We start from the raw sequence: 16,649 nt of genomic DNA on the forward strand, positions 1-16,649 counted from the left end.
TTAGGATAAGAAACTTATCAAGGCTCTGTTTGATGTCCTGGCCCATCCCCAGAACTATTTCAAGTACACAGCCCAGGAGTCCCGAGAGATGTTTCCAAGATCTTTCATCCGATTGCTACGTTCCAAAGTGTCCAGGTTTTTGAGGCCTTACAAATGACTCCGCCCACATGCCTCTCAGTACAAATGTTCTGCTATAGGGTTGATGGGACAGAGCTATCTTCCTTCTGCATGTCAGCACAGTCAGATATTGCTGCCTCCAGTATCAGTGACTCATTAGAGTTCAATTTTTATAGATAATACAGATATTTTGGTAAATTGAACTTGGTTTTTCTTTCCCAGCATCGTGGATGTAGACTGAGAATGGCTTTGAGTGGCATCAGCTTCTCACTGCTGTGGGCGGATATCTTGGATACACCAAGGGCTGGCTGAGCTGGACTTTGGTCAGCCTAGGTGAGACTCACCTGTCCTTCTGGGGTCTCACTCCTCCTCAAGGAGTTTGTAGTGGAAAGGAGGCCACAGAATAGGATGCTTATTCTGAAACTTCAGCTTCCTCTAGCCCAGCGCTCTCTAAGGGAGCCCTCTGCACTCGTGTGCAGGCTCTGATCAGGCAGAACAGGCAAGAGGGGAGGGAAGGAGACCCCTGCAGGCTCCCTCCACCCACCTTGAGACCTGGGAGGACTCAGTTTCTCCACAGCCTTCTCCAGCCTGTGTGATACAAGTTTGATCCCAGGAGCTTGAGTTCTAAGCAGTGATCATGGAAAAAAAAACACAAAACTTAAAGCAGAAAGAATTAGAAATAAATAGATAAAAACTAAGCACTTCTGGAGACATAATAATGTACATTTATTGCCAGCCCTCCTCGTTGCCAGCTTCCACCCTGCAGCAAACGCACAGTGCCGACTCTCGCACCTTCGGCTGTGCCCTCGGACACTCTGCTGGCCATTGCCTGAGGGATTGGGGAGTTCAGGTGAAATGTAATTTCCTCAGTGGATAAGAATCATCAATTGTCATGAAAAGGAGATTTCACCAACCCTGAGTCAGTATTGCCAAGGGTTCTACTCCCCAAGTGGGCTTCCCATCACAAGGGATCTGAGGTCCAGGTGGGTGTGGTGAGGCCCAGCCTGTCATGTACACCTTCCTTCCCCACTCTCAAATGTGAGAGATGGACTCTGCTCCATGGACATGAGCAGCCCCTTGAAGGGTGGTCTCATTCTCTAACAGTAACAGCACTGCTGGAAACACCCTCTAAATGCCACACGATCATGTCACTTTGGGTCAGCCCAGCGGGGCCTCACCGTCATTTCTTGAACTTGAATTTTCAGTGTTATTGAATCTTTAAACATTTAAATCCCCAAGCAAAAATCTCATTACAGTGAATAAAAAAGAATCCAATCAAACAAGCCACCATTTCCCTAATGGATGGACTACCTACAACTATAGTGTTTTGTTATTTCAATAACAGTTCTATGCACAGCCAATTCTCTATACCAAAGTGCTAAAAAAAAAGTTTAACAAGCATTTTTGAAGAAAACAAAGACAACTTCGTTATGGTTAAACTTGCTTTTCACCTCAGTGTTGCTTTTTTAACCTGTTAATAACATTGATTCTTTAAAAGTCCTAATCAACCTTCTTTATTTGGATGGGCCCTAAATATTCACTTTCAGATTTCTCTTCAAAAGTTTGAACATCATCATTTAAAATATTGCATTAAAACAAGCACTTGGACTTTGTTATACTGGAGCTTGGCCTATATTTCCGAGTCTGACCATAAGATGAAAATTCGAATGTCACATAACCCGAGTTATTGACTGCACTGATGTGAAGGTGAGGTGAGCTGAGCTGCACCATTCTGTCCAAGCATGTTAGCAACTTTGTGCTCATGACTGTGTGATCCTGTCTTGCTGATTTCACAAGAAGGGTAGGGATGGGAATACTCTGGGGGTTGGAAGGAGGCTACATAAACCCAGTCACTATGGTCCTCCATGGGGCAGCCCCATGCACCAGAGCTGTGTTCCTGGTACACGCACAAGCCACTGACACCCAGGAGGTATAGAGAGGAGCTTCCTCTCTATACCCTCAACTACCTTAAGAGATGCTGTGATCCTGTTGGGGGCTGGCTGTCTGGAGATACTATTTCTACCGGCTACATCAATATTTATCAAACTGCTGCCAGGCACTCTTTCTAGGCCCTGGGGATGCAGTGATAAGACAGACAAGGTCCCTGCCCTCATGGAGATTACATTTTAGAGGGAAGAGACAGACAAAGAACAGATACATCAACATGAAAAGTAGCAGCTAGTGGTCACAGCTATGTTGAAAATTAACAAAGGTTACTGTAACAGATGATTGTGTGGCTACTTTAGGATTGGGGATTATAGATGGCCTCTGTGGAAATTACATTTCAACTGAAAACTAAATGGCAAGAAGAAACCAGCCTTGGGAAAATTAGGGCGAAGAGCTTTCCGAGAGAGGAAAACCAAGTGCAAAGGCTGTCAGGTAGGAGCAAGCATTTGTGTATATCGTAGTCTAATGAGAAGGCAGGTCGTACAGATGAGGCCAGAGAACCAGATTCCATCGGGCTTTGGAATCTAGAATGAGGGGTTCGAGTTATTTCTAAATATGTTGCAAACTTTTGAATGGATTTAGGCAGAGGGGTGAGATAGTCTGATTTATGTTTTAAAAGGGTAGCTCTGGCTACTGTGTGAATAGGAAGCAAGCACGAAGGCAGAGAGAGTTTTTCACAGACTGCTGCAACAGACCAAGCCGCCATCCAGTTGGCAGATGAAGGTATTGTCTGGATTAGGGTGTTGTAGTGGAGAGGAGAGAAGTAGAAGGAATCTGGATATGTTTTGGGGGACAGTCAACAGAATTTGCTGATGGGGATTGTATGGAAGGGCTGAGGGAAAGAAGGCAGTCAAAGATGACTCCTAGTTGCCTAAGAAACTGGTAGATGGAGAAGACTAGGAGGAGCAGGTTTGGGATATGCAGCAGTTTTAAAACATGTTTGCAAATTCTTTGAGGCTCCTTCCTTGGACAGTTAGGGTCTATGTCGCCTCCCCTTGACTCTGGGCTCTGTGACTGCTTGACCAATATTAACATGGCAGAAGTAATGCTTTACGAGTTTCCAGGCCCTGGGCTTAAGACACTAGCAGCTTCCACTTCCTCTCCTTAGGACATTCACACTTGGAACTCAGTCACCATGTCATGAGGAAGCAAGCCGTAGCAGCCTGTGGAGAGGCAATGTGGAAAGGAACCACAGTCCTTCCACCCGCTGGCCAGGCTGAACTCCCAGGCGACAGCCAGCGAAACTTGCCAGCTGCATGAGTAAGCCATCTTGGAAAGGGATTCTCCAGCTGCTCCAGCTGACGCTTCATGGAACAGTCCTCACTGAACCATAGAAAACATTAGAGATTTGTGTGCAAAATTAGTGATTATTATTTTAAATGATAGGCTTTGAGGTGACTTCTTATGCAGTAATATAACAGTGAAAAGGGGAGATGGTTAAGAGTTCCATTTTGGCCATTCTAGGTTCTAGGTGCCCATCATATGTCCAGCTGGAGGGTTCAAATAGGCAAGTGGTTATACAAAGCCCCAGGAGAGGTCAGGGCTGGAATATAAGTTTTAATGTCACAGAGTAAAGGCATGAGACTTTACCCAGGTTAAGGTCACCTGGGAAACATGTAAATAAAAGAAGACCAGGAAGCTCTTAATTCTGGGATTTCCTGTGTGGACACAGGAACCGGGACTTTGAGGAGCTGCTTATTAAGTAAACAGGAAGAGGTCAGAGCTGAGCTTCCATCTTTACTCCAAGAGAGCTAGTTCTATGGGTGAACTCTGAATGGGCGTGGATCTGTACAGTCCTTCCTTCCAGCTGTAGATATTGTTCTTTAGCCATTTACTGAAGTGCTGCATCTATGGATTTAACCACACCTCCCTTGATTTTCCAATGCTAATAAAAAAGTGTTTGCCTTTTCACACTAACAGATAATTATCTTCACTTCGGAAAATTGCTTCCTCTGAATCATGCCCTGAGCTGTTAAGTGTGTCTGTACTCACTAGATTTAGGTTTGCAGGTGATATTAAAATGTCATGTGGCAACTTGGGAAAGGCAGTGGCTGCACAGCACAGTGCAAGGATTTGCTTACCCTCTGGCAAATCTTTGCAGGAAGATGTACCGGAGCTGTTGCCTGCAGCCAACCACCACAGTTGGTGGGTCTATGTGCTGGAAAACACAGGGGTCATTCCAGGCCCAGCTGTAATCTTTTCAGCCCTGAAGAGATACCTCTTACTGTCAGCATCTCTGCTTCTTTTCACACAACAGGATACATCTTGAGAGCCTTACCGAAGTCTACACTACTTCTAGCCAGCATTTGGGAGGCAAATAGACTAGCTGAGGCTGGAGTAAAGCAGTTCCTCATCAAGTTGAGGGAACCTTGTTACATATGGCCCTCTAGCTAGGCAAGCCATCAGCTGCCTATGATTTAAGGTCCCGGGAGAGGCCAGTAGGGGCCCATGCACAGAAACTTAGAGGCCTTGGTGAGGCATCATTTCTGTGACCATCTTCCACTCCAGGGGCTTGTGATCCCAGCTCAGAGGTATCCTAATATTTGTAGTACCCTGCCTCCTTCTCCCTTCAGGCAGTCTCGATCAGCCCGCAGGGGACAATCCTCAGGGGCCTATTAACACAGCAAGGCTGCTCCTGTGATCCATGTCAGTGATACAGCCATGAAGATCTCACTACTCAGCAGGGAGCGCTTTCCAGAGAACACAGTAGCATCAAAATAGATTTAGAAAATGAAACCACTCTAATATAGGCAGTTTGCCTTAGTTGAATAAAAGGGATACAAATTAAACCCACTTACCACAGACAATGACAGTAACTCAGTAGTGCTTGGTTTTCAGAGTGTCTCGTAAAGGAGGTGCAACTACAGACCTTAGTTACTAATGATTTCTTATTATGTATTTGGTCATTCATTCATTTATGCAACATATATTTATGGAGAGCCTATTAAGAGCCAGACATTGTAGGAGCCAGGGATACTACAGGGAGCAAAAGAAGCTCCCTGCTCTTTTGGAATTTGGGTTCCAGTCTGGGGAGACAGACAATAAACAAATGAACATATACTGTAAAGTCAAGTAGTGATGAGTGTTATAAACAAGGAAGGGCTAAAGGACAAAGAATGAGGAGGTGGTGGGAGGGAGCTGCTGTCTTAGATAGGATGAGCTCTTCATTAGAGTCATGAATCCAGGCCCCTTCTAGAGCACTGGCTCCTCAAACCAAGCCTGGCAGCACTGGCCCTGGCAAGCTTCTTTATCCGCCCATCTAGACCTTGGCATTTCATGTCAAGCCAAGCTGACCAATGCTCCAAGTTGTGAACAAGCCATTTGGGCAGTTCCTCAAACAGGTGCCACCTAGTGGTTGCAATATGGAGTCAACCTGTGTTTCTGTCTCCCATCCCACTGCCTCAGACCTTACATGCCCATAATTCAAGACAAGATCTTACCCAAGGGGCCCTGGGGACTAGGGCTGTGGTTTGACAACTGATTGATTGCATGTTGTTTGACACAGCCCTCAGAGTTTGTTTAGATATTTTCCTTTTTTCTCTGCTTGGCAGAGAAAAACTAGTGACCAAGTCCAAACTCATTGATCGAGGTCATTTCAAACTATCAACAACGCTCTGAATCTCAAATACACACACAGCATATTCATGTATTCACTGTTATGGTCTAGGCACCTGGGTAGGCTGGATATATAGTCCTGAGTCAGAAGGGAAAAGGAGTTGAAGGAATGATGAGGAGAAAATCTACTCCTCGATTATAATATTGCATGTTTTACCACTGCCTTGGATTGTTCTGTGATCCTACACGGTATCCTAGGACTGAAGGATAATTTTGGGCCACAGTTTGAAGTTTTCTGTCTTTTCCCTACAAAATGCAAAAAGTAGAAATACAAGCCTACCTCAAATTTGAGCTTTGGTGCTGGCTTTGCCTTATTACATGTGTTGCAGTTGAAAAAAAGTAATAGCTGCTAAGCAGGAACTGGATCCAGTGCCCCAAAGAAGACAGAGCCCAGTAATGTCTGAAGCAGCATGCACAGCAGAAGAGCATGGAGGTACGGAGTGTGAGCTTGTGGTGAACCCTGGCCAAGCCTACTAAGTGCAGCCCTCTGCAGCCTTGTGGGTAACCCATCGTGTGTGACCACAAATTGGTCATCAGCACCCACTGTCAATGCAGCTGTGTGTGTGTGAGATGCCTGATCATGCTATAAAACTGTGGAAAGTATAGCACATTGGAACCCCAATGTTACTTCCAGGTGACTTGGCTTGCAGAAGGCAGCTTTTAGTAGCCACATCAGGTACCTAAACTGGAGTTTTGAGTAATGCAGGTGCCAAGTATAAGAGGCTTGATAGGACCAGGCACGGTGGCTCATGCCTGCACTCCCAGCACTTTGGGAGGTCAAGGAGGGTGGATCATTTGAGGTCAGGAGTTCAAGACCAGCCTGGCCAGCACGGTGAAAACCCTGTCTCTACTAGAAGTACAAAAATTAGCCGGACGGTAGTGGCACATGCCAGTAATCCCAGCTACTCGGGAGGCTGAGGCAGGAGAATTGCTTGACCTGTGAAGTAGAGGTTGCAGTGAGCCAAGATTGTGCCACTGCACTCCAGCCTGGGTGACAGAGTGAGATGCTATCTCAAAAACAACAACAACAACAACAACAAAGAGGCTTGATAAACCATCACTAAGGCTCCCCATGAGGAACTGGGATGACTTGAGCAGCATCACTCACCCATACTCCCCCGGCCCAGTATTCCTAATGTACTTCTCTGAAAGCACATTCTCTACATTTATCACACTGATAGGTGCCTTCTCTAAGATTTATGATTCATAATGCTCATATTCTCCAAGACTCCCATTATGTCCTTTACGGTACCTGGATTTGTATCCCAGTTCTGCCACTTAATAGCTATGTGACCTTGTGGAAGTTATTTAACTTCTCTGTGCCTCAGTTTCTTCATGTGGTAAATAAAGATAATGATAGTACCTACCAGATACAGTTGTTTTGAGAATTACATAAGTTAATACCTGGAAAACTCTTGAAACGTTGCCTGGCACGTAGTAAGGGCCCAATAAATGTTAACTGTCATCCTCATCTTCATCATTACCTTTCATTTCTTGAGACTTTAGAAGTTAAACCCAAGATACGTTCTTTAAAGGGGTTCATTCTCTGCTGGTTTTCCCCATTTCACTGAGACAGAATGTTCTTTAGTCACAGTTTTTCTAGTGGGGTGTGTCCTAGCAACAGAAGAGTTAAAGCTTGAAGTAGGAATGAAAGGCTATGACGCCTGATTTGGGTTCTCACACAAGGCCTTCCAAATACCCCTGTCCTCCTGAGCTGAAAAGGTAAAATGAGCTCTTCCCATCTCCTGAGCTTCTCTTAGGTCAGGGACAGCACACACACAAGTACACATACACGGCACGGCCTCTCAATCCTTTATCTTTTTCTGAGTCCCAATCCTCAGCCCCTGGTATGTGAGGATCACAGTACATCCCCCTCTGAGCCCAGAATTACATGTTTTCCAGAACTGCCTATTTCTATTTCATGTTTCCAGCATGGCAACATCCAACTTCTGAGTCCAAGAAGGCAGTACTCAGGTCTCTAGGCAAGCAAAGTCAATGAAGACACTCACTGTAGCAGGGTGTGAAAAATTTGCATGAAACCTGTGGTCAGTGGAACAAAGCCCCTTTCTGAGACATGAGGACACAGGCCCAGCCAAGGTGGGTCTGGCCACTGTGCAGCATGTGCCAGGGAGAGTACAGAACTCGAAGTGCAATGTGCTGATGGAGTGTAGACAGACTGAAAAGAGTGAATTTCATCTTTTTAAACATCATGAATGGGATAGGAAAAAAGCCAGTAATTATACAGCAGAGAAATCAGGCAATACCTTGACCAGATGATCGAAATTAGCATGTCCAATAAAGGACAGATGGATATCATGTGCCTGCAGATGTGATATTCTGAGAACATACCATCACCTATACTGTACTTAGGCCAAAATGCATCACCTCCATCTCAATACAAGGAAAATGCAGACAAACACAAAATGAAGAATGCTCTGTTTTAAAAAGGGAGGGAAGTTGAAAAACAACTTGCACATCAGTGAAATTTTAAAACTTGTGTGTTTCAAAGGACACTATTAAGAAGTGAAAAGGTAGCCCATGGAATGGTAGAAAATGTTTGGAAATCATATATCTGACAAGAGACTAATGGCTACAATATATAAAGAGTTCTTATGAGTCAATAATAATGAGACAAATCACTCAATTAAAAATGGACAGAGGATTTTAATAGACATGTTTCCAAAGAAGACAAACAAACGACCAATAAGCACCTGAAAAGATGCTTAACATCATTAGTCATCAGGGAAACACAAATCAGAATCACAATGAGATATCATCTCAACCTCACTAGGATGGCTATAATACAAAATACAGATGGTAAAAATTGTTGATGAGGATGTGAATAAATTGGAACACTCATACACTGCTGGTGGAGATGTAGAATGGTGCAGCTGCTTTGGAGAGCAGTCTGTTAATTCCTCAAAGGTCACACAGGCTACCATGTGACCCAGCAATTCTACTACAGGAGATGAATAAAAGGCACAAAAAGATTTCTACATGAGATTTCATAGCAACATTAGTCATAATAGCTTAAAAGTGGAAACAGCTTACATATCTATCAACTAATGTACAGCTAGATAAAATGTGGTATAGCTGTACAATGGACTATTATTTGGCCATAGTTAAATACTGATACATGCTACAGTATGGATGAACTTTGAAAACAGTGTGCTACATGAAAGAAGCCAGTCACAAAAGACCATGCATTGTATGATTCCATTACACGAAATGTCCAGAATAGGCAAATTCATAGAGACAGAAAGTGGATTACAAGTTAGTTGCCTAGGGCTGAAGAAACTGGTAGGCAATGGGGAATGATTAATGGGTACCAAGTTTCTCTTGGGATGATGAAATGTTCTAGAAGTCATTGTGGTGATGGTTGCACAACTCTCCGAATATATTTAAAATTATTGAATTGTACATATTAAGTACAGTTGTATGAATTGGGTGAATTTTATGGTATGTGAATTATATCACACACAGAAACCAGTAACTAAAAAGGGTTAACTGGTTTTTGTGTTAACCAGTTAACCCTTTTTAATGACACTGACATTTTTGAATTTTGACATTTTGAATGTCAAAAATGTCAGTGTCGTGGAGGACAAAGAAAGCTGTGGAAATGTTCCAGATTAAAGGAGGCTAAAGAGACATGACAACCAAATACAATACCTGCTCCTAGCCTGAATCCTGTACTGGAGGAATGTGTTATAAATGGTCAACTGTCAAAAATCGGAACATGAATAGTAGCTTAGATAAAAGTATTATATCGATGTAAATTTATCAAGTTTCTATCTGTATTGTGGTTACATAAGAGAAAAATTCCTATTTTTAGGAAATATACAATGAAGTATTAGTGGTAAAGGGTCACAATATATATGTAATCTATCCTAAAATGGTTCAGAAAAAAGTTGGGGTGTGTGTGTGTGTGTGTGTGTGTGTGTGTGTGTGTGTTTTGCAGGGAAGCAAATGAAATTTAACATTTTTATGAGTCAAAGGAAGTCATCAAGAAAGTGAAAAGGCAACTCATAGAATGGCAGAAAAACTTTGCAAATCATATCTGACAAGAGACTTGTAGCTAGAATATATAAAGAACTCTCCATTTGTTTGTGTCCTCTCTTGTTTCCTTGAGCAGTGGTTTGTAGTTCTCCTTGAAGAGGTCCTTGAAAAGGAAGAATTGATATCGTGAAAATGGCCATACCTCCCAAAGTAGTTTGTAGATTCAATGCTGTCTCCATCAAGCTACCATTGACTTTCTTCACAGAATTGGAAAAAGCTACTTTAAATTTCATACAGAACCAAAAAAGACCCACATAGCCAAGACAATCGTAAGCAACAAGAATGAAGCTGGAGGCATCACGCTATATGACCTCAAACTATACTACAAGGCTACAGTAACAAAAACAGCATGGTACCGGTACCAAAACAGATATATAGACCAATGGAACAGAACAGAGGCCTCAGAAATAACACCACACATCTACAACCAGTTGATCTTTGACAAACCTGACAAAAACAAGCAATGGGGAAAGGATTCCCTATTTCACAAGTGGTGTTGGGAAAACTGGCTAGCCATATGCAGAAGTCTGAAACTGGATCCCTTCCTTACACCTTATACAAAAATTAAGATGGATTAAAGACTTAAACATAAAACCTAAAACCATAAAAACTCTAGAAGAAAACCTAGGCAATACCATTCAAGACACAGGCATGGGCAAAGACTTCATGATTAAAACACCACAAGCAATGGCAATAAAAGCCAAAATTGACAATTGGAATCTAATTAAACTAAAGAGCTTCTGCACAGCAAAAGAAACTATCATGAGAGTGAACAGGCAACCTACAGAATGGGAGAAAATTTTTGCAATCTATCCATCTGACAAAGGGTTAATATCCAGAATCTACAAAGAACTTAAACAAATTTACAAGAAAAAAACAGCCCCATCATAAAGTGGGCGAAGAATATGAACAGACACTTCTCAAAAGAAGACATTTATGCAGCCAACAAACATATGAAAAAAGCTCATCATCACTGGTCATTAGAGAAATGCAAATCAAAACCACCATGAGATACCATCTCATGCCAGTTAGAATGGTGATCATTAAAAAGTCAGGAAACAACAGATGCTGGAGAGGATGTGGAGAAATAGGAATGCTTTTACACTGTTGGTGGGAATGTAAATTAGCTCAACCATTGTGGAAGACAGTGTGGCAATTTCTCAAGGAATGAGAACTTTAAATACCATTTGATCCAGCAATTCCATTACTGGGTATATACCCAAATGATTATAAATCATTCTACTATAAAGACACATACACACGTATGTTTATTGCGGCACTGTTCACAATAGCAAAGACTTGGAACCAACCCAAATGCTCATCAATGATAGACTAGATAAAGAAAATGTGGCACATACACACCATGGAATACTATGCAGCCATAAAAAAGGATGAGTTCATGTCCTTTGCAGGGACATGAATGAAGCTGGAAACCATCATTCTCAGCAAACTAACACAGAAACAGAAAACCAAACACTGCCTGTTCTCACTCATAAGTGGGAGTTGAACAGTGAGAACACATGGACACTGGAGTGGGGGCATCACACACAGGGGCCCATTGCAGGGTCGGGGGCTGAGGAGAAATACGTAATGTAGATGATAGGTTGATGGGTGCAGCAAACCACCATGGCACATGTATACCTATGTAACAAACCTGCATGTTCTGTACATGTACCCCAGAACTTAAAGTATTAAAAAAAAAAAAAGAACTCTCACAATTCAATAATAAGAAGACAAATAACTCAGTTAAAAATGGGCAAAGGATTTGAATACACGTTTCCAAGGAAGATAAACAAATGGCCAATAAGTACCTGAAAAACAAATGGAGTAAAATGTTAATAACAGGTAATCTGTGAAAAGGATATACAGGTGTTCTTTCTACTATTTTTATGTTTGCAACTTTTTGTAAGTTTCAAATTTTTTTTACAAATTAAAAGTTTGTAAAGAATCTTGAATGACTTTTCTCTTTGGGCAGTGTAGAGCAGTGTGAAAACTGGTCAGAGGGAACACTATGAGCATGAGCGTGTGCACGTGTTTGTACACCTGGGAGTCTACACATGTTCCACAGAGCACTTCACCTCTCTGCTGCCACTGGCCCCCAGCTCCTGTGGCTTGCCCAGCATGCACACCATCACATCCGAGCAACATGCTTAGTTAACTGGGGGGAAGGAGGTAGAGCCCTCAGTGCTCTTGAGGTAGACAGGTTACTCATCAGTGTGAGCCACTCTACAGGCCTTGTCCCCTCTGGCTGGGGATGACATAAAGATATATGGAGCAGGTGGGTTAGGCCTATGCTTTGCTGTATTCTGAGAGACTTGCCATCTTCAGAGTTCTTGTTTCCATACTGAAGAGTTTCCCGTTAGGCTCAGAAGGGCCACTCTTTTTCTGGGTTCCCTACCTATGTTGGAGAGGGCAAGGAAAGAGGAGGAACAGGACATATTTATTGAGAGCCCACTTTGTGCCTTTATATATTATTTCACTCAAATGAGACAGAACCCTGCAAGATGGGTAAACTGAGACTCAGAGAGCTTCAGTAACTTGGCCAAGGTCCCACAGAAAGCGAAGGGTGGAGCCAGATTCAAAGCCAAGCCTAGACTCCCCACTTCCCCACTTCCACCAGACACACTTCCTTCAGATACTGAGTTTTTCTTTCTTTCCATTGTTTCTCCTCTTTTGCTGTCTGAGTTGAGGTCAAAGCCTGTTCTCATCTCGGGAAATGAAACCAAATCATTGCTGACTGTAATGGATCAAAAAGACCCAGGCAACTTTGGAAAACACCAGCAGAGCTGCCATCAGCCCTGTTTCTTGAGGCCATGGTGATGTTGGCAATCACTCTGAAGGAAAAGGACAGAAATATCTCTTGCTTTAACCTGCCAAAGCAGACACAGTCTTCAGGGCTGGGTGCCAATCAGGGGTACCATGTGGCCAGAGATCCTGGCACACATCTGGATAACTGTTTGAAGAATCTTCCTGCCAAAGGGGGTTGGGGTAGTGGTGAGGACATCTGAGGAGGAAAGAATGGGGTAGTGCATGAAGAGGGTCCTAAGAGTGGCCATTCTAACTTCAGGGTATGGCCAAGGTCAATATGCATGAGTAGGGAGGAAATGGGGAGGAAAATTTCTTGGCAGTTTCCCCTTTATCCTCTGTTCTTCTCCTCTACTTTTCAGGCCTCCCAGCCTCAGCACTCATCCTGTTTCTCATTCTTAAAGGCCTCTCTGTTAGCTGAAGACCCAAAAGAGGGTTGCTGGGAGAATAGGTTGTAAGCCTAGAGCCGCAAATAGCCATCAGACAAGAAGGGCCTGCCTATAGGGGCATCAGCTCAGAGGAAAGCAGAGCTGAAACACAGTGATAATGCCATTTGAGTCTTTGGATCCAGCCATGCCTGAAGTCCTGCACTTTTAAATTAAGGGGACCACAAATTTACATTTTCACATAAGAAATTTTCAACTGGCTATCTGTCACTTATAAGAAGAATAACATGAATAGCATTCTAACTGAAACAGTACTGGATTTTCTAGTATGATTTTCAAGTACAGATCTTCTATAACAGCCAAGGGAAGATGCAGAGAAGTTTAGGATAGAGCCATTGCACATGGAAAATCCAGACTCTGGAGACACTGAAGAGAGGAAGAGAGCTGGCCAGCCCTTGCCTCAGGAGGCCTTCACTCTAGGGACAGGGTATGATGCTCAAGTCTGGTTTCGTGTCTGAAGCTCTGTAGGGAAGCCTGGAGAAGGGATAGGCCAGCCCCGATCTGAGAGTTCTGCAACCTACAATTTTTCCTGAAGTTGTTCCAGGTAATGATGGTTGCTACCTTCTGCTGAGCCTATGCTACATGACCAGTGTATTATACTATCATTTTATTTCTCACAGCAGCCCTGAGAAGTAGACATATTGGCACAATTTTCTAGATGAAGAACTGAAAGCTCACAATGGTGCAGTAACTAACTGGTCACATAGCTAGTAAGCAGCAGAGCAGGGATTCAAATCTAGTGTATTAGACTCCAAAACCTGTGTTTTTAACAACCATATTGTATGTTACTTCCTGCAAGATGGGTCACTGAGGCAGGGGAGGTTGGTTGGCTATACGGAGGATTAATAATAATCTTTTCTGTTGGTACAGCCCTAGAGAGTTGACAAAGCATAACTGTATATGCAATCTCACTACATCCATTTTACAGATATGGAAACTGAGGCTCAGAGGTAGGAAGTGATTTACTCAAAGTCATTTGGGCAAACAGGATAAACCACCCAGAGATAACTCTCCTTAAATTAAGCAGGCAGTCTTGAGGACGGTGACGGTATCAGTCTGTCCAAGGAAGGCCTCAGACAGGTGAGGGGACCAACAGGTATTACAGCCACAGACCCAACTGCAGAACACAAATGCCACTACACCAAAGAGCTCTGAATTCACAAAAAGATTCCCAGTTCCAGGCGGGCCCCATTTATTTTTCAGCAACACCTGATATGGGTAAATTCCAGTTCAACTAGAGAGATTCAGCTTCCTAGTGTTCCCAGGGGGATCTAGCTGTGAAAAGAGCCCCTTTCTTCTGTCAGGACATCCTCAGCAAAAAAGGCTGCAGGACTGAGCTGAGCAGCCTGAAGAATGGGGATTCCAACTCCCCCCGAGAGTGTCTACCTGCCTGGCTTCCTCCCTGAGGAAAGTCACTGTCCCAGCCCTAGCCCTAGGGGCCCTCACTGTTGGACCTGTCCTGATGCTTTGCCAAGCTCAGAGGCACCTATCCTAGATAGACAAGGCAAAGCTGTCTTTCACTGTTCCCTGGGTGACCCACACCTGGAGGAGTTATCAGGCAGGGATCCAGGTGACGGGACAGAAGGGGCCAGGGCAGCCACTGTTGTTCACTGCTGGAAGTGTGCCAGGGGACTGGAAGGTGAGCAGCAATCCCACCTGTCTCCTAGAAACCCTGTCCTCCGTGTGTAGGGGAGAGTAGAGGGTGGGCACACAGGGAAGAATCCAGCCCTGGGGCTTCCTTGAAGCCAAGTGAGCAGCCTTCTGGATTTGTTTTCCCACAGTGTCTGAAACTGGGGCAAGTGTTGAAGGCAGAACAGAGGAAAAGTAGCAACTTCATGAGGTCAAACCCAGTCTCTCCAGATCTAGGTAGTCCAGCACAGGTTCTGGGAGTAGATGCCAGCTTTACCACTTGATTTCTTTGGTATGACCTTAACTTTTTGCCATCCTTTCACTAGTATTTATTGAGAATTATCTGCATATTAGGGCATCAATGCTAAGCAAAAAACGGATTCAGTCACCTTCCTGGAGGTTCCAATCAGTGGGGGAGACAAATTAAACAACCAGTACCCCCCTACCCCTACCCCCACAGAAAGTGAAATGCCCAAGAGATACATAGTATATAATTAGAGAGACTTCACCCTCTCTGGAAGGTCAGAGAAGGCTTTCCTAAAGAAATGATAATGGAGCTGAGGTCTGGAAGAAGCATAGGAGTTTCCTGAAGAAGGTAGGAGGGGACACTGCACACAGAGGGAGCAGGACAGTCAAAGGCAGGCCATTTGGCAACAGGTGACTGGAAGGAACTGGAAGAAGGGCTATGAGGCTGAAGCACAGAGTGGATATGCAGGGTCTAGGCAGACCATGCAAGAATGTGGGTTTCTCTTAAGAGCAATAGGAAGCCTTTTGAGGTGCTCTTAGCAGGGAAGTGAGATGATCACACTTATTGTTTGAGAAGATTACTCTGGCAGCACAGTGAACAACGGATTGGAATGGAACTAGGGAGCATTCAGGAGGCCAGACAGAAGGTATCAGGCATTTGCCTGTAAAATGGGGGTGATGAGAATACTATCTTACAAGCTGTTGCCAGGATCCAATGAGATACTACATTTTAAGTGTCTATTCCAGTACCTGGCACATAGTAAAGGCCCAGTAAGCGTCGATATTGTTACTTTTATCATTGGTTCTTTGCTGAGTGCACATATTTCTCATCCAGGTCTGCTCCTGTGTGATGGGATGGAGGGGGTTGTTGTGGTTTCCAGAATGGAAACGTGGTTTGTACCAAATCACAACGTCGAGACCAGAATCCAGGATGCCTGAAGCCTGATTAGAAAGGCTTAAAAATATGTATTCAAGAAGAAAAACGGGTTCCAATCGCTCCTACTAAGGACGCTGGAGGGATGGTGAATGATTCTTTAGATGGTAAGTCCTAGCACTTGTTGAGAAAAACAGGTGCTTCTCTGGTCGGAGAGCAGATGTAGGGCTCGCAGCCGCGTGCGCTCCCGCGGAGGTGGGGGACCCTCGCCACTCCCCTGTTCTATGCCCGCCCGCGGGCTTCCGACCGCACCTGCTCCCCCGGCTCGGAAACGCGGGCCGGGTGCCCGGCTGCAGGCAGAGGGTGCCCGCGGGAGGAGGTCCCGAAAGGCTCCTCCACACGCCTGCACCGGCTGCCCCCTCCTCAGTCACGTGGCCCGGTGGGTGGGGACCGACCTGAAGTTGGAAAAATCCCGACAGCTCCCAACTTCGAAGGGAGCCGTCAGTCCTCCGGGCCCGGGCGGTGGGCGCTGGAGCCCCGGCTGGCGGTGTGGAGGTGCGTTTCCGAGAAGCCCAGCAGCGGCGCGGGCGGCGGGACTCGAGTCATGGCCCGGCTGTCGGTTATCCCCGGGTCGGCCACGGCGTGGACAGGTGAGCAGGGACCCGCGGCCAGCGGCGGAGATGGGCGGGGCTGCCAGGGCATCGGGCCCCAGACCCCACACCCGTCCAAGGGATGCGGGGCTCCCACGCAGGAGGGGGCGGTTGGGTGAAGAGGCCGCGGTGGATTCTCGGCCCGCCGGGTCACTCCCACCAGCGCCGCCTCCTCCTCTCCCGCTTTGCCACCGGGTGAGCAGGGCACGCGGGACACCAGGGAGCCGCGCGGGGCGTGGACTCTGTGCCGGCCCCGCCCCCCGC

At 45.0% G+C, this 16,649-nt stretch overlaps 1 protein-coding gene and 1 long non-coding RNA gene across 5 annotated transcripts in view; one reads left to right on the forward strand and one right to left on the reverse strand.

The window, feature by feature from the left end:
• Positions 1–11,500, forward strand: part of SCUBE2 (signal peptide, CUB domain and EGF like domain containing 2) — an 83,223-nt gene extending 71,723 nt beyond the window's left edge. For 3 of the 4 annotated variants that reach the window (XM_008007377.3, XM_008007342.3, XM_008007387.3), the window contains 2 exons: positions 5–6,112; positions 9,812–11,500. In XM_008007377.3, the coding sequence (XP_008005568.2) occupies positions 5–157 (153 nt within the window). In that variant the 3' untranslated portion in view covers positions 158–6,112; positions 9,812–11,500. The remainder of the gene's footprint in view (positions 1–4; positions 6,113–9,811) is intronic. The other variant, XM_073018529.1, reaches the window with a different exon arrangement.
• LOC140712262 (uncharacterized) overlaps positions 1–16,631 on the reverse strand; it is a 65,402-nt gene extending 48,771 nt beyond the window's left edge. Inside the window, exon 1 of the long non-coding RNA XR_012093810.1 lies at positions 16,191–16,631. This is a non-coding gene — a long non-coding RNA (uncharacterized lncRNA). The remainder of the gene's footprint in view (positions 1–16,190) is intronic.
• Between the last annotated feature and the right edge of the window lie 18 nt (positions 16,632–16,649).

The sequence above is a fragment of the Chlorocebus sabaeus genome, chromosome 1 (genome assembly GCF_047675955.1).
Source record: "Chlorocebus sabaeus isolate Y175 chromosome 1, mChlSab1.0.hap1, whole genome shotgun sequence".
NCBI lineage: Eukaryota > Metazoa > Chordata > Mammalia > Primates > Cercopithecidae > Chlorocebus > Chlorocebus sabaeus.